General features: G+C 43.2%; 1 protein-coding gene across 14 annotated transcripts in view; it reads left to right on the top strand.

The window, feature by feature from the left end:
* Nucleotides 1–20,671, top strand: part of PPHLN1 (periphilin 1) — a 104,895-nt gene that overhangs the window by 51,266 nt on the left and 32,958 nt on the right. For 12 of the 14 annotated variants that reach the window (XM_075930128.1, XM_075930124.1, XM_075930137.1 and 9 more), the window contains 3 exons: nt 7,744–7,997; nt 15,463–15,545; nt 17,405–17,524. In XM_075930128.1, coding sequence (XP_075786243.1) covers nt 7,744–7,997; nt 15,463–15,545; nt 17,405–17,524 — 457 coding nt within the window. The remainder of the gene's footprint in view (nt 1–7,743; nt 7,998–15,462; nt 15,546–17,404; nt 17,525–20,671) is intronic. The other 2 variants (XM_075930155.1, XM_075930195.1) reach the window with 1 other exon arrangement.

A 20,671-nucleotide genomic window follows, 5' to 3' on the forward strand; every position in this document is an offset into this window, starting at 1 on the left:
CAGAGTAGCCTCAAGGAGAGGTGGCCGTGGGAGAACCAGAGGATACAGAGACTTCCTGGAACAGACCTGCACCAGTGCTGATAGAAAGTGACTCGGGGAGTGTGTCAGAATGGTATCTCCCACCCAGGTGTGCTCAGCGTGTTTTGATCCGACTCCTCACTGAGTGAGTGGTAAAATGCTCTGCCACTCACAAGGCCCTGGGTTGGGACCTGGTGGAGTAGGGTGGGCCCAGGTTCCCCGACTGGGGTGGTTCCCCTTTCAACTTACTGACTCTGTCCTGAGTTCAAGGGCCACCCTGTATTGACTTTGGCCACTAGGCTGTGCCGCCCTGAATTAGAGGTCCATACCTTACAGACTGTAGCCTTTAGGCCGTATTGCTCTCTAGACACAAACTAGTTTATAGAGACTGAGAGAAATAGCCAGCAACCTGACAGATGACCAGGCAGCGGTCACACCCCGGTACTTGAAACCAAAGAACGGGGTGTGCATGCCCTGCGACACAGCCCTTAAAATTGGCGGAACAGCTTTGGTGGTATGGACTCATTGTTTAGAAAATCACCCTAATGTGGCTTAGTTCAACCTAAACTCCCAGGTGTAGACCAGGCCTAAATTTGACAAATATGATAGCAACGGTTTAATTTTAAAATTTGAAGAGTGATCTGTGCCCAAGATTATCAGAATGTGTGGGTAATGGTTAGTTTGTGGGAAGACAAAGTGTCAATACATTGACATAGAAAATTAATTTGTACTCTGAAGAGTTATTTGTGTCAAATGTGGAGATTTAATGTAATCCTTAAAGAATTTTTAGTCATCTTAAAGTCCCAGTTCAACAGCGAATTGAAGGTTAAATCCATCCCTGTTCAGCAGATCATTTATGCACATGCTGAAATAACAAGAATATGCTTTGCTGAAATGTCTTAATTGTTGAACTGCAGGTGTATTCCAGTGTATTCATTTAGAAAAGTAATGTATGTTTGTAAATAAATAAAAACTTGTCTGAGTGATTTTGTTCAGTTTGGCAATTTCACTTGCATTAATAATTTTACCAGAAGTGTGAAGTTATTACTGTATGGGTCAGAAATTGTCTAATATTTAGTTGCATTATTATAGTTTAGCAAGGCTAGATTAACATAATAAGTGAAGGATGATAAAATAAAATGCACATTACATTTTGGTGTTGGTCTGTCATGCTCTTGCAAGTCACTGTTTTTTACCCCCAGCATTTTGTGCTCTTATTCAGTGAAGGTTTGTTTAGAAAATATTTTGTAAATGCTTTAATGAATATTAGATCATTTATTAAAAGTGTACAATAGTTGGTGTTCTGTAAATTTTTTCATAATAAAGTCCTCTGTTTATTGAGGTTTAATAACTTGCTCATAAAAATTTGCTTTGGGCAGAAATGTGGTGTACCAGTTTGCCTGAAAGCTTGTTTTGTTTAAGAAAAATTAAAAGCTTTTATGTTACAGAAATTTTAAACAACCAGTTTAAATTGCAGAATGTTACTTGAGTAGCTGCTTTTTTTATATTTCTTATATGCATGTCATTCTAAATAGTTGCTCCATATTATTTATCTGTGTCTAACAGCTCCTTTATGAAAAGTCAGGTAAATTGCACACTTTTTTAGAATTTGGGAAATGACTCTTCATGCTAGATTAGGGATGGGTGATTATTTTTGCATGGGATCAACTCCAAGAATTTGGTGAATGGTCATGGTTGACACTTTCCTATTATATTCATGGAGAAGTGTATGGGGTGTTGGAACAGTTTGGGTACAGGAGGGAGCTCTGGGCAGGGATTGGGGTGCAGAGAGTTTGCATGCTGAAGGGGATTGTGATATGAGGCAGGGATAGGGTATGGAAGGGAGTTTCAGGTGCAGGTTCATACCGGGAGACACTTACCAGCATAGGTGGCTCCTGGCTGGTGACACAGCAAGGCACTCTTGAAGCTGCTGGCAAGCCTGCCTCTGCTCATCCTAAGGGGAAGGGAGATAGTGGGTCTCTGCACTGCACCAGAAACTGGACATTGGGAACTATGAGGATGGTGCTGGTGTCAGGGGCAGTGTGTCATGGGCAAGGACCCACTGCCTCCTTCCCCCAATGGGTGCACAATGGATACTTCTGGGAGCAGCATGGCTTGAGCTGTGGCAGGCTGGAAGATTGTCTTGAGTGGCCTCCTGGGCTGTGGGACATATTCCTCTGGCCCCAGTCCGGAGGGTGATGACATGCTAGAGAAAAATGTTTGGTGGGCTGGGTCTAGCCTACAGGCCATATTTTGCTCACCTTTCTGCTAGACCCTTATCTGGAGCTGTTAAAGTTTTTCAAATACTGTGCATGTTAAAAATTGGCAAAATAGACAATAGTACTGAAGTATTTATCACTTAACTAATACAGCTCATGTGCATGGTCAAGACTAGGGTTACTAAGCGTTATAGTAACATTCATGATGGTGGTTGTATATTAATCAGTTCTCATGTGCACAGCTCTTTATTTCCCAAATGGCTTTCCTTTCAGACTAAGTCACCAGAAACAACAATTAATTAATGCAGTAGTATTTTAGAAGTCTGGCATTCATTAAAACACAAGTTTCAGAGGGAAAATTAAAGATCTGCTTTAATAAAAATATTGCCTTGGAGCATGTAATGTGGAAATCAGTGTCGCTGCTTGAGCAGAATGAAATACAATTAAAGCTCTAAATGTTGATTTGTTTGTCAAACCAGGAAGGTTAAGCACAATTTTCTGTTCTTTTAACATAAAAATCTAAACCAGATACAGAAAAGCATAATTTCTAGAATGTAACTTGATGTACCTGGAATTGACATTGTATTACAAATGCTAGTTGCATTGTTTATCAGCACTAAAGGAATTACATAACTTTTAAGACTCCTCTTTGCCTAACTAATTGCTTTACTGTTTAAAGGAAACCAGAGATGAGACCTGACTGGTCTCTTCAGATTTTTATTTCTTTGTTAAAATGCTTTAAAATACATTTTATTTTCTTGATATTTGATCCATCTGCTAAGATAAAAGTAATACAGTAAAACTCCAGTTGTCCGGCATCCAGTGGTCCAGCACTCCTGCTAGTCCGGCACCACCTGGAACCCGGAAGTGCTCCAGGCAGCCGGACAATTGGAGCTGGTCTGCCCCGGGCTTCCCCAAGTCAGCCGCTGGTCAATTTCAGCAGCGGCTGACTTGGGGATGCGCGGGGCAGAGCAGCTGGGGTGCTGCCGGGTAGCTCCCGTAGTGCTGTCCCCTCCATCCCCCTTATAGCCCCCCCTTCCGATAGTCCGGCATATTTGATAATCCAGCACCCCGAGTCCTAAAGGTGCCGGATTATCGGAAGTTTACTGTGCAAGTTTTCTTTGGTCAATCTATTGAAAGAATGTCAAGGTTTATGCTGTTTTATGTAAATATATCTGTATCTTGTACTGAAGTGTGACTTTTTTTCCAGTCAGTTTTGCAGCAGTAAACCTGAGGGTTTTCCTGCTTGGGGAGTTTTGCACCAGTGCTGACAGTGTCAGAAGCAACTTGCATTTATAAGTCATACTAGGACAAGTCATATTTTACATGGTGGTATCATGTGTCAGTATTATGAGTTTGTATCAATACATCTACATCAGTGTAGTTGCAGTGGTGCAAAAACCAAAATTTAACCCAGACAAGCCCTCACTGAATCACAAATGTCTACCTCTAGCATCCCACAGTAACTGTAGCTGGGAGCTCTCTGTTTTCCTACCGTGGAAGGCGGGTTATTACTTATTACTATGCTGTGCTAAATCTGAGCATTGGTTCTCTGCTGGTCTATGTGACTCATACATGAAATAGTCTGCATTCAGCTTTCTTTATCTGTAAAAATAAATAAATACATTACCATGTAATAATTATTTATTGTATTATTCACTGAATATCAGAGATTAACTTCTGACCTGTGGACATTCCTAGTCTAGATTTAGTTGGTATTTGTTTCCACATTTGATTAAGTTTATGATGTTCTACATGTTTGTTTTTATATTTTGACTTTTGCTTACATATTTTAGCAGAATTTGTACATGAACTATTGTGTTTTAAGTTCCAGAATATTATTGGGATGGGATGGGGCATTCCATATGCTTTTTGAAGATATATGAATGTCATAATGGAGAGGTGCTTTTGGCAAGATGTCTCATGTAACATAACATTAGAGAGATTATAATCTACTGAATGTGATTGACCTATCTGTCAATGCCTGTACCATCATTTTTGTAGATTATTTCGATATTCCTAAATTGTGCATCTGTAATTGCATTTTCACTGTTCTGGGACACCTCTACTGATTACACATCAGGGCTGTGATGGCCTGTTAGCCAGGGAAAATGGAGCTACATGTGGCTTAGCCAGTGAAGTATGGCGATCGGGACCTTGTAGAGACATCTGACTCTGTCACTGGGTTCTGGAATCCATCTTAAACTCTATTTTTCCATGAGGAGCTAGGAAGAGATCAACCTTAAAGGACTCCCACCTTAAGCAAAGCCTATTAAAGGATGGGAATTGAGAGATTCTTGATAGTCAGTTTTCCCTGGCTACCCCAACCAAGATGACTGCTAGAAACAACGAAGACTTAACTGGGGGGGAAGATTGGTCCCAGACTGGAAGGCTTTTCAGTCTGTGAAAGAAGCTTATTAGAATATCTTTGAGGGAGAGAGATTACATGTAACCAGTTTATTAGTGTATTAAGTTCTGGTTTTGTGTTCTGTTTTGTTCTACTTTGTTCTCTGTGCTATCTCTTATGACCACTTAAATCCTACCTTTATACTTAATAAAATCACTTTTTAAAATTGGTTAAACCCAGAGTAAACAACTGTTTGGGGGGAGGGGGCAAGGTATCTGCATCCAATTCTCTCTCTCTCTCTCTCTCTCTCTCTCTCTCTCTCTCTCATACACACACACACACACACACACACACACACACACACACACACGCAGTCCCCGGGTTACGTACAAGATAGGGACTGTAGGTTTGTTCTTAAGTTGAATCTGTATGTAAGTCGGAACTGGCGTCCAGATTCAGCCGCTGCTGAAACTGACCGCCAGTTCTGACTTACATACAGAATCAACTTAAGAACCCCAAGCGTCCCCAAGTCAGCTGCTGCTGAAACTGATCAGCAGCTGATTCCAGGAAGCCCGGGGCAGAGCAACTCTGCCTCGGGCTTCCTGTAGTCGGTGCTGGTCAGTTTCAGCAGCAGCTAAATCAGGACGCCTGAGGCAGAGCAGCTGGGGTGATGCTGGGTTGCTCCAGTAGCGCCGCTCCTCGGCACTACTGGACCAACCCAGCAGCACCCCATCTGCTCTGCCACAGGCGTCCTGATTCAGCCGCTGCTGAAACTGACCAGCAGCGGCTGAATCAGGACCAGAGCAGCTGGGGTGCTGCTGGGTTGGAGACCAGCAGACCAGGGAGACAGGGAGCAAAGCCTCTGAGGACGCCGGCAGCGGGACAGCCGTGGGGCGTCTGGGCTGTCCCGCTGCCGGCTTCCCCCGCGGTTTTGCAAAGCCTTGGGGAAGCCGGCAGCGGAGCAGCCCAGGCGCGCCTGGGGTGCCCCGCTGCCCGAGCGCCCCCCCCCCCCCCCGCGGCTTTGCAAAGCCCCTCCACGGCTTTGCTCTGCGTCTTCCTGGTCTGCAGACTAGGGAGACGCAGAGAAAGCCCCAGAGTACACGGGCGGCAGGACTGCGAGGTCCCGCAGTCCGTGTACTCTGGGGCAGCCCCGTTCGTAACTGCGGATCCGACATAAGTCGGATCCACGTAAGTCGGGGACTGCCTGTATATAATATATTAAGAAAGAGGGTGAATTTCCTGAGTTTACACTGTACTGTGCTCTATATAGCATAACAGGGGTGGGAGACCTTTTTCGGTTGGAGGCCACTGACCCACAGAAAAATCAGTTGGGGGCCCACACACAAATGAGAAGCCCACCCCCACCGACATAGCTCCCAGCTGAGAAGGAGAAAGTCACTCCCCACATTTCTCTCTCAAACTAGTGTCTGGGGGGCACATCCTTGTAGATTTTGCATGCTACAGCCCGAAGGTGGGACAGCGGGGGAGTTGGCGCTCTTGTATGCTGGAGGGGTCCCCATAGCCTCAGGGGCTGAATCCAGACAAGCCGGGGGCTACATCTAGGCCCCGGTCCTGTGGTTTCCCACCCCTGCAGCATAAGATGGATTTATATATGGTCCAGCTCCTAGAGGAGCTGCATAATTGAGTGCTGGGGAAAAAGTCTCACTGCACAGCTTTTAATGTGTGTCTTTGACCTTGGGGAATGTGGCTCTGTCTTTGTGTCTTGGCTGAAGCAGGCTAGATAGCTGGGCTGACCAGTTATAGGGTGCCCAGGTTATTAGGGAAAGCAGGCTCAGTAAGGTCTCAGCACATCAAGTGACAGTCCCAAAAGGATCAGTCACAATAATATTCTACTCCTGGCTAGTGGCAAACTTTGGTTTATTATTGTTAGGGCTGCAGCTTTGTCATGGTATAGAAAAAGTCCGAGGTACCCTGACTTCTGTAGGAAGGCAAGAGGGGAGCTGTAGGCCCAGTGTGGTTGGATGGCCCAAGCAAGGAGCAACTTTGGCTGCAGTGAGCCGATCCTGCTCACCCTACAGCAGTGGCCCCAGAGTACACAGCAGCTGCTAATGCCAGGGGGAATGTGGGGCAGGCTTAATCTCCCAGCTCCCACCTTGGATTAGGATTGTGGTTTTGGGGCAAAAAGGGTACTTTTTAAAATCACGAAACAGTCACTAATTACATTAATTCGGGCAAATTTATCGTGACTGCTCTGGTTTTTTTAATTAAAAATGCCATGACAGATTTGCAGTTCTAATTTTTAATTTTGCATTTATTACAGCTTGAAATCAGAATTATTGTCTACAGTGTAATTTATGTTCATGGCACTTTACAAACAAATTAAATGGGACGGGTACCCCCAAAGGACTTAAATGTTACAGGCCAAATTCATAGATCAGCATACTCCATAATGTAATTCAAAATACTCCATTGATGTCAATAGAGCTATGCCGGTTTACACCAGTTGATGATAGTCATTGACTTTAGTGGGTGCAGAATCAAAGGGAATCAAAGCCCTAAATAAGACTTAACACATCAAGAGGTAACAATAAACAAAAGGGCTGGGACAGAGGTATGTAATAGTGAGGGTTACAATAGTGAAAGACTGTGAGTATAATTACGCATGCATCTTACTGATTCTTCTTTAGGTTTGTTTTTATTTTAATTCCATATTAAAATTTGGATATGAGAATGGAGTGACTATGCAGGAGGAAAAAAATACACAATCCCAAAGGCCCATCCATTTGCATTGTGTGAGATTATTTGCTTCACCCTTCAGATATGTACTATTTTATTAATATAGCATTAGTGGTTTGCCTGAGTTATCAAGTAGTGGAAGTGAGGTAGAGGGTCTGATGAGGAGTATTGGATCAGATTGTAAAATTTATTCAACTGAATGAAAACCTAAAGAAATGTCCTTACATTTGATATATGCTTAACCACTATCTGACCAGTTTAAGTTGACCAAGAATTACACAGTCTTTAATGATATTGGAGGTCTCAGATTTACTGTGTAGAGAATGACTGACCTATTTCTACTTGCTATAGAGATGAAAAGTTGCAATTTTGTTACCCAGTCATGCACTTTTAGATTTCTGTAATTTCTGTAAACACAGGAAGGAGAAGTTATTAATTTTATTTTTTCTGATACCTTCAAAGGGACAGCAGAGATGGCTTCAGAAGAAAAAGCTTCTATCCTTCTCATTACTTAAGGGAGAGATCCCCTCATAAGAGGGACTCTCCTTTCTTCAGGGAATCGCCTGTGAGCCGAAGGGATTCTCCACACAGCAGATCCGGCTCCAGTGTCAGCAGTAGGAGCTACTCCCCTGAAAGAAGCAAAGCCTATTCTTTCCACCAGTCCCAGCATAGCAGAAGTATGTCATCTTTACATAAAAGAAATATTTCTCAGCAAGGTAATGCTGGATTAATGATAACTGGTTAGTGAGGTGAAATTGATTCTTATTATACAAGATCTTTCTCTATATAATGAAGACATTAGACTTATTGTTGTGATTATGTTTTCCTACCTTATTAAATATTTCAGGGAGCTCTTTATTCCTTTATGTATTAAAGGTCTCTTGAGGGATCTTGTAGATGTTTTTCAACAGCCTCTCAAGGCTGGCTGCAGTTCCGTCTTGTGCATGACTTTTCTGTGTACATCAGGTTATATTCCTCTAGTAGCAAATGCTTCTATTTTTCTCCCTTTGCTGCTGTGATGGATTCCTTTTACAGGCAGCTTTGCCCTGAGCAGCAGTGGGTGAGGGCTTTTCTTTCTACAACTGAGAATTCTCATGGGGAAGCCAAATACAAAGTAAAGATCCTTACATTTTAAAACAACATGCTGTTTCTTATAACTGTGCTATCAATACTTGAATATTGTTTCTTTTAGCAGTTTAACCCTCTCTCATTCTCCAAATCTTGCAACCTTCAGATCAATGCAAAACCTCATGCCTATAACTAGGCAAGCCAATATATGGCTTGGATTTCAAATGAATGTTTGTTCCCCCCCCCAGAAAGGTGATCCGTGTTTGTTTGTTTAAAAAGTATCCAAAACCTCTATGTATGAAAAACATGCAAACTAAAGTGGAAGTATGTTTTCTTTTCCATTGAGGTACTTGTTGCTATGACAGTTTGTGCAGATTAGATGGCTTTGAGTTTCTTTAAATGCAAATTTACTTATGTGAAATTTACCTTACATTTTCCAGAGTGCTTATAACTGGCAGGTATAGCACCTTTCACCCCAAAACATCTCAAAGCATTTAACTAACTGTATAAACACTGAGGAGTTTCTTCATTAACTACTGAAATACAGACTAACTCTCAGGAAAGCATTACAGTTATTGCAGGGTTACTACAAAAGTTCAGATCAGAAAGTAAAGAATATGACATCCACCTGAAATTGTAATAGGGATTTAGTTAAACAGAATGTAGTTATCGAGGACAGGAGAAGATGTTCTTGTGCACGACTTTTCTGTGTACATCAAGTTGTTTTCCTCTGGTAGAAAATGCTTCTATTTTTTTCCCTTTTCTGCTGTGATGGATCCCTTTAAAAGTGAATATGGAAAAGTTATTTACTTGTTTCCATGAAATAAGAACCAGGGGTCACCAAATTAAATTAATAGGTAGCAGGTTTAAAACAAACAAAAGGAAGTTTTTTTTCACACTGTGAAACTCCTTGCCAGAGGAGGTTGTGAAGACCAGGACTTTAACAGGGTTCAAGAAAGAACTAGATACATTAATGGAGGTTAGGTCCATTGGTGGCTATTAGCCAGGATGAGTAGGAATGGTGTTCCTAGCCTCTGTCAGAGGCTAGGAATGGACGATGGGAGAGGGATCATTTGATGATTCTCTGTTTTGTTCACTCCCGCTGGGGCATCTGGCGTTGGCCGCTGTTGGAAGACTGGATACTGGTCTAGACCCAGTATGGCTGTTCTTATGTTCAGGAAAGCCGTCTAAAAGTTGAGGAATCTTGTGGAAATTGGGAATTTTCTACAATTTTGAGCATATTTTTGGTGTTTTTGCAGCATTGTTAAAATAGCCACTCATACATCGGAATCTAGTAGAAAAACCTGCTGTCTGAGTTGTAGAAAATTGTACAGTGTGTGAAAGCTTTTTTTTTTTTTTTTTTTTTTTTGGGTCATGCATTATGTGATGCAGTTAGAGACTGTTCAGAGATGTCAGGTTGGAAAATGTAGTATTATTGTCTCTCTAAAGTTATACTGTAGATGCAATCTGGCAAATAGCTTTGCAAAGCAGTGGCTAAATTAGTCAAAGTAGAATATCTGCACTTAGGTCTGGGCTATCTGTTACTTCAGATTTAAATGATGTTTTGTCTGCCCATTTAACTGTTTTTAAGAAAGCAACTTTTGCTTTTGCCATGCTACTTATCTTTAAAATTGTTTTCACCCATTAATTGTTCTAAAAGCGTTTCTTGTGACGACGGAGTTAAAATGGCTTACTTGCAGCATGGAGAGAGTTTAAATTCTGTTTGTTGGAATAGTGTTTGAATATGATTTGACGGGAAATCTTTGCTTTGGAGAACATGTAAGAAAAAGCCCATCCTGTTACCTATATTGTATTTTAAAGAACCAAATCCTAACAGGGCCAGAGTTGATGGTCCACATGTTTATTTAGTATGAATACAGGCAGTCCCTGGGTTACGTATAAGATAGGGACTGTAGGTTTGTTCTTAAGTTGAATCTGTATGTAAGTCGGAACTGGCATCCAGATTCAGCCGCTGCTGAAACTGACCGCCAGTTCTGACTTACATACAGAATCAACTTAAGAACCCCAAGCGTCCCCAAGTCAGCTGCTGCTGAAACTGATCAGCAGCTGATTCCAGGAAGCCCGGGGCAGAGCAATTCTGCCTCGGGCTTCCTGTAGTCAGCGCTGGTCAGTTTCAGCAGAAGCTGACTTGGGGACGCCTGGGACAGAGCAGCTGGGGTGCTGCTGGGTTGCTCCAGTAGCGCCGCTCCTCGGTGCTACTGGACCAACCCAGCAGCACCCCATCTGCTCTGCCCCAGGCGTCCTGATTCAGCCGCTGCTGAAACTGACCAGCAGCGGCTGAATCAGGACCTGGGGCAGAGCAGCTGGGGTGCTGCCGGGTTGGTCCCGTAGTGCCCAGAGCGGCGCTGCAGGACCAATCGGCAGCGCCCCAGCTGCTCTGCCCCAGGGTCCAAAACAAAAGCCTGGTCTGCTGGGGGGGAGAGGCACACTAGCTGCGCGCCCCCCCCCCCCAGCAGACCAGGGACACGGGGAGCAGAGCCGCAGCGGCAGCGGGGTGCCGCGCCTATGAGGCTTTGCTCTGGCAAAGTCTCAGAGGCGCGGGACCCCGCCACTGCTGCCGCTTCAGTCCGGGTGCCTGTGGTCTGCTGAGGACCGTCCCCAGCAGACCACAGGCACCGGGACTGAAGCGGCAGCAGCGGAGGGTTCCCGCACTTCTGAGGCTTTGCTCTGGCAAAGCCTCAGAAGCGCGGGAACCCGCCCGGTGCCCCTGGTCTGCTGGAGACGGTCTCCAGCAGACCAGGGGCACCGGAGCAGCTTATGAACGGGGCTTTCTCGCCCCGGAGCTCGCAGGTAGCAATCCGCCACCTCGACCTCCGGGGCGAGAAAGCCCCGTTCGTAAGTGCGGATCCGACATAAGTCGGATCCACGTAAGTCGGGGACTGCCTGTATACCTGGCAATGACCTCTGCATGCAGGGCTTACCCACTTGGTTCTTGAGACCTGTTCTGGAACATGTGTGGGGGAATGTTTTGTGCCAGACTTCCCTCCATCTTCAGGTATACTGGTGTAAACTAGGGATACACAAACACACATTTCATACATATTGTTGTAAATGATATAGCCACTTCATTTGAAAGATCTTTATAAATAATTGTGTTGAAATGCCCTTGTACAGATGTTAGTTGGAGTTAGATGAGTTGAGGGGGCTTGTGACCGTCTCTTTAATTTCACTTTCAGTGCAGACAATGCATTAAAAGTAAAAATCAGTCTGCTAAACCACAGATCTATTAGTGCCTCTTGTCCCCTTGCTGGTTAAGACTACAACTCAAGAATCTCCTTATCTATAGGAATTCATCATCTTGCCCTAACTTCATCTATAGCATGGGTGGGGAACCTTTTTTGGGTTGGGAGCCACTGACCCACAGAAAAATCAGTCAGGTGCTGCACACAAGAGAAACAAGAAACCTTCCCTTCACCAGCATGGGCTCCCAGTGCCGGGGGGAGAGCCCTAAGCATCAGGGTCCAGATCCAGGCAAGGCCCCCGGGCCACCCCTGATCTACAGAGAGAGAAATTGAATGACTATACGGAGCTCAGTTTAATTGTGCATTAGTGGGACTGGAACAGACAGATCGGGGGAGATTTTACTTTGTCTTTTTACCATTATTTGTTTATGGCTCCTCTGTCCATTTCAGGGTATCATTAAAAACTACCCTCCTTGTCTTTAATTCATAATTTATCTATTTGAGACCCCCTTAATATTCTTCTCCCTCCTATACTTCCTACTTCTTCCATACATCTATTGCTTACTTCCTTTCAGTCTGGTTCTGATAGACTTGCCACTTGGTGTGAGAACAGTTTCCTTTGGTATATCTATCTGTATTAACAATTTTATGAATCATCTGCATTGACTTTCCACCTCTTCCACTCATAAATAATGTTTTTGCCTGGTCCCTCAGTAATATGTATTTTGGAACCATAGTGAATTCTGTAAAACATTTTTTATTCATTAGTATGAAAGATGTATCAAAGATGTTAATGTTCTTTCTGGTCTAAAGGGCAGCTAGTTGTGGGCTTTGAATGTCTCTGAATGCAGATTATGAAAAGAATCTTGGATTTCTTCATGTAAATATAATAAAACACGAGATATATATTGGCAAGAGCTGGAAGGAACTAATTCTTTGTCAGATAAATTGTTTGGTTAGCTCTGGAGTCAGCAGTGGCTAAATTGACCTTATATTTCAAATAAGTGACCCCTCTCCCCTCAAATGAGAAACAAAACAAACACTGGAGAGATCTTTTGTGAGGAGGATTGTTTATTATTTTAGCACTGGTGATGTGTTCTGCAAAGATACTCTGCCTTCAGTAATTTGATAGATAACATTTCATGACTCTTCACTTGTAATTCCATAATAATGGACTGCACCAACATGGGCCCCACTATTCTGCTACCTCCCCACATGAGTATTCACGTTGCTGTGTTGACTTTAATGGTCCTAAGCATGGGTAAAGGAGACCTCTCCACCTGGAGCATCTGGCAAGATCAGGACTTTTGTGTGAAACCAAAATTAAGTTTATGTATAAAAATTGCCTTAATTGGATATAGTTGAGGGATACAGTAGGCTATTGTTTGACCTGAGCAAAGCAAAAAATTAGTTACATTAGCAGAAAAGAGGTGGAGGTTGTAGAAACAAGCTAAACAGTTTTGATTGTATGACAAAGTATGGAGGATATCTTGAAGGACTACACTGAATGATCAGGTAACATATGAAACTGTTAAGGCAGCTGCTTTTTTGTATCTTGTTGCAATTGGGGAGCAGTTGTCACTTGCTTGTTTGATCTTCCATTTCCTTAGCCAGTTTAGGGTGTTAACTTCTATCTTCAAAGGCAGAATATCCTGAAAATCTGTGGAGAGAGAAAAGGGGCAACCAGACAAGTTTCTTTTTAACATTCCAGATCTGTTTAATATCGATATTTATTTATTTATTTACATTTCAATTTCTTAATTCTTTTAGATATTGGTATTTAAAAATGCACAATGGTGGAGCAATCTTAATTTAGCATCTTGCTACAAAGTAAATAGCTCACTAAAAATGGCTCATTGTGTTATGTATCGTTACTTGGGGGCTTAAATTACATGCTTATTTAGTTGTCATTAGTTTCATTAAAGTAATTCATCTCACATTTTTAAAATTTAATAAACAAAGCTTCTTTTTAATTGATTTATCTTTCTAATTAACATGGAGTATTAGTCTACTATGCTTTAGGGAAGTATTCGCCTGCTGTAGGCTTTCCATAATGAACATTTGGCATGGTTATTCATGACTGCATTTTTAAACAGTAGCGTCTAGTGCAGGCAGTCCCCGACTTACGCGGATCCGACTTATGTCGGATCCGCAGTTACGAACGGGGCTGCCCCGGAGTACACGGACTGCGGGACCTCGTGGTCCCGCCGCCCGTGTACTCCGGGCGAGAAAAGCTGCTCTGCGTCTCCCTGGTCTGCAGACCAGGAAGACGCGGAGCAAAGCCGCTGCCTGAGCCCCCTCCAACCCCCCCCCCGCGGCTTTGCAAAGCCTCGGGGAAGCCGGCAGCGATGCAGCCCAGGCGTGCCTGGGTTGCTTCGCTGCCCGAGCCCCCCCCCCCCCCCCCGAGGTTTTGCAAAGCCGCGGGGGGGAGGGGCTCGGGCAGCGAGGCAGCCCAGGCGCGCCTGGGCTGCTCCGCTGCCGGCTTCCCCGAGTGTTTGCAAAGCCGCGGAGGGGCTTGGGCAGCGAGGCAGCCCAGGCCGCCTGGGCTACTCCGCTGCCAGCTTCCCCGAGGCTTTGCAAAGCCGCGGGGAAAGCTGGCAGCGGGACAGGCCAGACGCCCCGCCGCTGTCCCGCTGCCGGCGTCCTCAGAGGCTTTGCTCCTCGTCTCCCTGGTCTGCTGTTCTCCAGCAGACCAGGGAGACTGGGAGCAAAGCCGCGGAGGACCCAGGCGGCGGAACCGCGGTGCGTCTCGGTCCGCCTCCCGCGTCTTCCTGGTCTGCTGGGGTGGGGGGGGGGCGCAGCTAGTACGCCCCCCCCCCGCCCCTCCCTAGCAGACTAGGCTTTTCTCTGGACGCCTGTGGCAGAGCAGCTGGGGCGCTGCCGGTTGGTCCCGCAGCGCCGCTCTGGGTGCTACTGGACCAACCCAGCAGCACCCCAGCTGCTCTGGTCCTGATTCAGCTGCTGCTGGTCAGTTTCAGCAGCGGCTGAATCAGGACGCCTGGGGCAGAGCAGATGGGGTGCTGCTGGGTTGGTCCAGTAGCGCCGAGGAGCAGCGCTACTGGAGCAACCCAGCAGCACCCCAGCTGCTCTGCCCCAGGCGTCCTGATTTAGCCGCTGCTGAAACTGACCAGCGCTGACTGCAGGAAGCCCGAGTCAGAGTTGCTCGGGCTCGGGCTTCCTGGAATCAGCGCTGATCAGTTTCAGCAGCAGCTGACTTTGGGACGCTTGGGGTTCTTAAGTTGATTCTGTATGTAAGTCAGAACTGGCGGTCAGTTTCAGCAGTGGCTGAATTCTGGACGCCAGTTCCGACTTACATACAGATTCAACTTAAGAACAAACCTACAGTCCCTATCTTGTACGTAACCCGGGGACTGCCTGTACCTGTTTTAACATTGTTGACATTAACATTGAGAATTAAGGCCTTTTTTGCTACAAAGGAGGATCCCACCTGTCATTTTGGGTCTTCGTAGGCTTATCATTTTGCCGAATTTCCTTATGAATACCCAGTTTCCCAGGTTTTGGTTTTGGTCTGTAACTGGTGACTGACTGAGATGTTCCACATGACAAGATGTAGAATTCCTCATTTTACATCTTACTAAGGGTGTTACAAGAATATAGAATGACTTTTTCCTACAGTCTCTAACTGAAATGTCCTTCTGGTTAACTAATGGAAATAAGAATAGGCTCTCTTAATATAAGTATCACCTTTAAAAGTGTTACAGTTCATCCACTTAGTCAGAGACAAAATTTTATTTTTGCTTAGCAAGTAGAATATAAGTAGATTATTATCATCATCAAAGAATGAGGTTTGTGTGTGGGCTGGTGAATTTTCATTACAATTTTGCGAGGTGTGTGTGGAGAGAGAGAGAATACACAACTTGAATAAAATAATAACTATTCTTCTCTGTAGGTAAAGAGAGACCTTCAGCTCAATCACTGAAAACATCAAGAGATGCATCCCCATCAGGTTCCACATCAGTACCTTCTTCAAAGGTGAACTACATTTTTGTGGGTTTTTTTGTTTTTAACAGTGGTACTTCCTATGAAAGGTTCCAAGTTAAATTCAGATTCCTTGCTGCTTATTTAAAAGACAGATGCAGTGTGCTTTGCCACTAAGCCTGGTGAATGTTGAATTATATTCAGCAGCTTCACCTGGAGGAATAAACAGTTTCAGTGGGTACTGGAAGAAGAGTAGCTATAATGTAAGCACCATAAGGATGAAGCATCAAAGTTTTTTTTATTTATAATTCCCTATTTTAGAGGAAGGAAAATTTTTTAGAGGCATGGTAAATATCGAGCTGCTTAATTTTGTGTAATAAACATTGCATGGACAAAGAGCTAACTACATAATTATGCTACTTAGTTGAACAGACAGGCTTAATAAGCACCAATGAACAATCATCATTCAGTATTGTTCTTGGTTCTATTGCAATAAAAACATTTTCAGTTTTCACAGGCTACTTGCAATGAAAGAAATCTGAGCTGAAAAGTGAGCATTTCTACAGGATGTATTTATTTTTAAAGATATTGTAAGGAGAAATACGAACACTATTTAGAATGAATAGGAGTTTAGAAATAGCTAGTGCTAGTGCATTGTACCAGAATAACTTCTGAGTTCACTTTTTAGACAAACAGTTAAGAAAACTTTACTTTGAAATACTGAAAGCCATGGAAACCCTGAGTGAAAGTCTAACTGTTGTTTTTGGAGAAAGTCTGAAAGGCAAAAACAGTTGAATTTCTGTGTGGTACCATGGAGTTGAGAACTGAGATGCCTGAATTCAGTTGCCAAGTGCAATCATGAAGAGTCTGGAGATGTAGTCTTATTGTGGGTTCCCATTGTAGAATTTGCTTTGCCTACCATTTTGTCATTCTGCATTTATTGACCTTTAGATCATGGTTTTAGGGACACTTGTTTTCACAGCTGCTTTTTTTTTTTTTTTTTTTATTAAAGGACTAGACAAGATGTTTTGCCACTGCCCCGACCTAGCTATTCTTCAGAAAATTTAGAAAACTCTTACCATTTTGGGACATTGGTTTCAATTAGTAGTGTAGTTTTTTTAAAATATATAATTATACTGTACATACATACAGAGTTTTAGAGGAACACAATGTGCATATGGATGTTTGTAATACTACTTTCAAGAACAAAACAATCATGGTCTTGCACTTAGTGAGAGATACTTCTGTTTGAAAAGGTAGATTACAAAGACTCCAAAACCTTGATAACTTGTATTCTGTGTTATCCACGTTTTCTTCTCAGAAATTAGTGGCAGTTTTCTGATAACTTAAATAGTTTACAGAATAGTTTCCTGATTCTTGTAATTAATTTAGAGCCAAGGTGGATGAGATCTTTATTGGCTCAGCTTCTGTTGATGAAAAAGACAAGTTAACTTAGAGTCCTTTGTGTATTGTACTTATCCTTTACTTGTAGTTATCTTTATTTTAGCCTTTTATTCATGCAAACCAGACAGTTATTAAACCAATCTATATTTGTGGGGTTTTTTGCATATTTATACACAGCTCTCATTTGATTTCTTTGAATTAATTGTAAAGTCTTAAATCAACACTTTTTCATTGTTTCTGCTACATAACCTTGTCTAGTTTTCCTTGACATTAATAAAAATAGGTCTGAAAAAATGTGTTTTCTTTTTTTTTTTTTTAAGTTGAGTGAAATGTGTGTTCTTCGGCTTGGAGGTATTTTTTTTTTTTAAATTCTTAGACCAGTAGAAGATAATTATTTTTGTGGTATATTTCACATTTTGAAAATATTGTGTGTCATTCTGAAAAATTGCTTCTTTGACTTTTCTAGATATTTTTTTAAAATCTAACCTGTAACATTCATTTTTGTACAGGTCTTGGATAAAAGCAGCAGGCTATCTGAAAAGGAACTTGCAGAGGCTGCAAGCAAGTGGGCAGCTGAAAAATCAGAGAAGGCTGATGAAAGCAATTTACCTGAAATTACTGAATATGATGTAAGACTAATACATTCATATATTTATTTTTAAATATTCCAACAGTAGAATTTCGCTTCTCTTCTCTTCATGATTTATAAAATATGCAATTCAACAAAGAATTAAATAAATTTCAGAAAATATTTAGCAGGAGGATGCTGTAGTGAAACTTATGATCCTGAGATTTACCAGTAGCTTTAAAAACCCACATTTTTTGCTGGCATAGCATGAATTAAGACCAAATTTTAAGTGGATAAAGTAAGAAAGATTCTAAAACTGCAGAAAGTCCTGTGTTGGCCGACTCCTATGCTTGCATTTGAGCTCCTTGCAGGATTGGATCCTTAACAATCAAGGGAATTTTTTGTGGCGCAATTTGGTAATTTGCAGTATGTCTTTCAATAATGAGTATGAATGAATTAGATTCTATAGTTAGTCATTTTAGAGAAAAACAAAGAAGCACTTACTGTTTATGCAAAGTCCTACATATAATTGGTTCTTTCTTGCATAGGAAACATCTGCTCAGAGTGTTTAAATTCAGATGAGTTCTTTTGTGTAAATATATAGTTAGTATATGTGTGCATTGTATGTCAGTATGGAAAATAGCAAAAATAACCTGGTTATTGTTTCTTGCGGTTCTCACATTTCTGGAATTAAAGAATTAGATTGAAGGAATGATGCTATTCTCTTGTACAGATGGAACCTCTTTAGTCTGGGACACTCTGGTCTGGCAACATCTGTGGTCCAGCATCGTCGGAGAGCCTGTGGGTGCTCTGGGAATGGTTCGCTTATGGGGAAAACTGGCACAGAAGGATCACAGATGTTGCTGGACCAGAGAGCTGGACAGCAGTTAGGAGTGAAGCTCGGGTGCCAGGGCTGGAGCCCAGCTAAGACTGGGAGCCTTACTGGCAGCAGGAGGGTGGGGGGCCAGAGACTGACCCAGCAGCAGAGAGCCAGGGGTTGGGCTCCAGCCAGACCTGGCAGCAGAGGAGACAGGAGCAGGGCCCAGCAACTGGGAACAGGGCCCAGTGGCTGGGACAAGAGGCTGCAGCCTGAGGTCCGGAGCTGACATGTGGGAATGGAGCCTAGAGGCCGGCAGCAGAGGAAGCCAGCTTTGACCTCCCCTAGTCTGGCAAACTCCCTGGTTCGAAACCACTGAGGTCCTGAGGGGTCTGGACCAGGGAAGTCCAACCTGTGGTGATTGTCATTATTATGAAGCAATCTTTCTTCTTACGCAGAAATGATTATATTAAGTTTGAGTGTGTGTATTATTTATTATCTAGAATGTTGTTGGTAAAATTTTGGATGCTTTATACTGGATCATGTGGAAGACTTAACACATCCTGAAGCTAATTCAGTACATCTCTACAAAGTATGGAGCAGTTCTGCCTCTTATCTAGTACAGGAAGTCCCCAATTTAGGAACAGATTATGTTCCAAAAGTTCATTTGTGAGTTGATTGTTTGGAACTCAGAATTCATGTTTCTATGAGAAAAATGATGTTATAAATGGCAGTTAGGTTCCCAGTATAGCCCACAAAACCTATTTAACCCATTATGTAGCTGAAATGCTGTATATTTGCAATGCAAAAGAGTAGAAATAGTTTATTTAACCTTGAATGCTGGAGCTTGAGGGAAGGCAGGTTGAGGAGGATGAGGAAGCAGATGGAGATTCACTGAAGGGGACTTCTAGGCATTCCCCTCACCCTCATGCAGACACTCTTCTGGCTCCTATTGCCAATCCTTTTTCCTCCCTCCCCCCATGAGCTGCACCCAACCCCCGCTCATCAGAAGGTGGTAAGCAACGCAAGCGTGCACTGAAGGACTCCAGAGGAGCAGGGCAAGTCCATGCAGCCAGAGGCTAGAGAGAAGTGGTGGTTTCCCCTTCAAAGTGCCGCTTCTCCCAGACAGTAGCTCCACGGCAGCCCCCTGCTGCTACTTGCCACAATCTGTGCCTCTTGCCTGCTCTCCCCTCAGGAGAGGCTGCAGGTGAGCTTTTGTTTGTATGTGCAGATGTTCATAGATTAGAAGTTTGTAACTCAAGGAATGCCTGTACTACTTTAGCAGCGTTCAGAAAGGGTAAGTTTATACTTGCTGGGAATCAGCACTGTGGTGATCAATCCATTGGGGTTCAGTTTAACGGGTGTTCTGAATAGCCACTAAATTAACTGCAGAATGAGGAAAGGCAGGCTGAGGAATTAGCCATCCCAACAACTCCAGTACTCCACTGGAACAAGGTGGGGGGAGGGATAGCTCAGTGGTTTGAGCATTGGCCTGCTAAACCCAGGGTTGTGAGTTCAATTCTTGTGGAGGCCATTTAGGGATTTGGGGCAAAAATTTGTCAGGGATGGTACTTGGTCCTGCTGTGAAGGCAGGGGACTGGACTCGATGACCTTTCAAGGTCCCTTCCAGTTCTAGGAGATAGGCAATCTCCAATATTATTATAAACATAAGAAAAGTTGACAGAGTTTCTCCTGTTGATCAAGTGTTGTGTAAACACAGCAGTAAGTTGACTTAAGCTACGTTGACTCCCAACCATGATATTCACAAAGCTGGAGGTGCTCAACTTAGGTTGACTTAGCCCCATATTGTAGACCAGGCTAAAGGTTGTGTAAAGAGAGGGCTTGTGTGTGTATGCAGGTATACAAGAGTGGACAAGTTGCATCAAAATATCAAACAGCCTCAGAACTGAGCCTACTTCGCACATGGAAAAATATATTGGATCCTCAAGCTGTGCTGCCTCTTTCCTCTGCTCTGCCATCCCCCAGCACCTCTTGGGATAGAAGGCCTTATTTCCTACAGTGCACCTTTTTCATGCTAGTTCTTTGGGACCCTCTTCCCCTGCTCATACCAAATATAATGTCCCTATAGCAAAAAAAATCAGTAAATCCTGAGCTATTGGTCATGTTGGCCGCGATGGAAATTTTCTTATTCCTAACTTTATTGTACATGTTTATTTTGAAGATAAAATTTCCTTTAATAGTGATCCATGGAAACGTGTAGTACAGTGCTATGAATCATATGTAATGTCACAAAGTCTTAAGTGAGTCAAAGTTTACATCTGTTTGTCTAGGGTTTAAGGCCATGTTCAGTACTATAACAATTAAATATTTTCATATTGTACAACAGTGTTTCTTAAACTGTGTTCCGTGGCATGCCAGTGTGCCGTGGCG

This window comes from Pelodiscus sinensis, chromosome 1, assembly GCF_049634645.1.
Source record: "Pelodiscus sinensis isolate JC-2024 chromosome 1, ASM4963464v1, whole genome shotgun sequence".
NCBI lineage: Eukaryota > Metazoa > Chordata > Testudines > Trionychidae > Pelodiscus > Pelodiscus sinensis.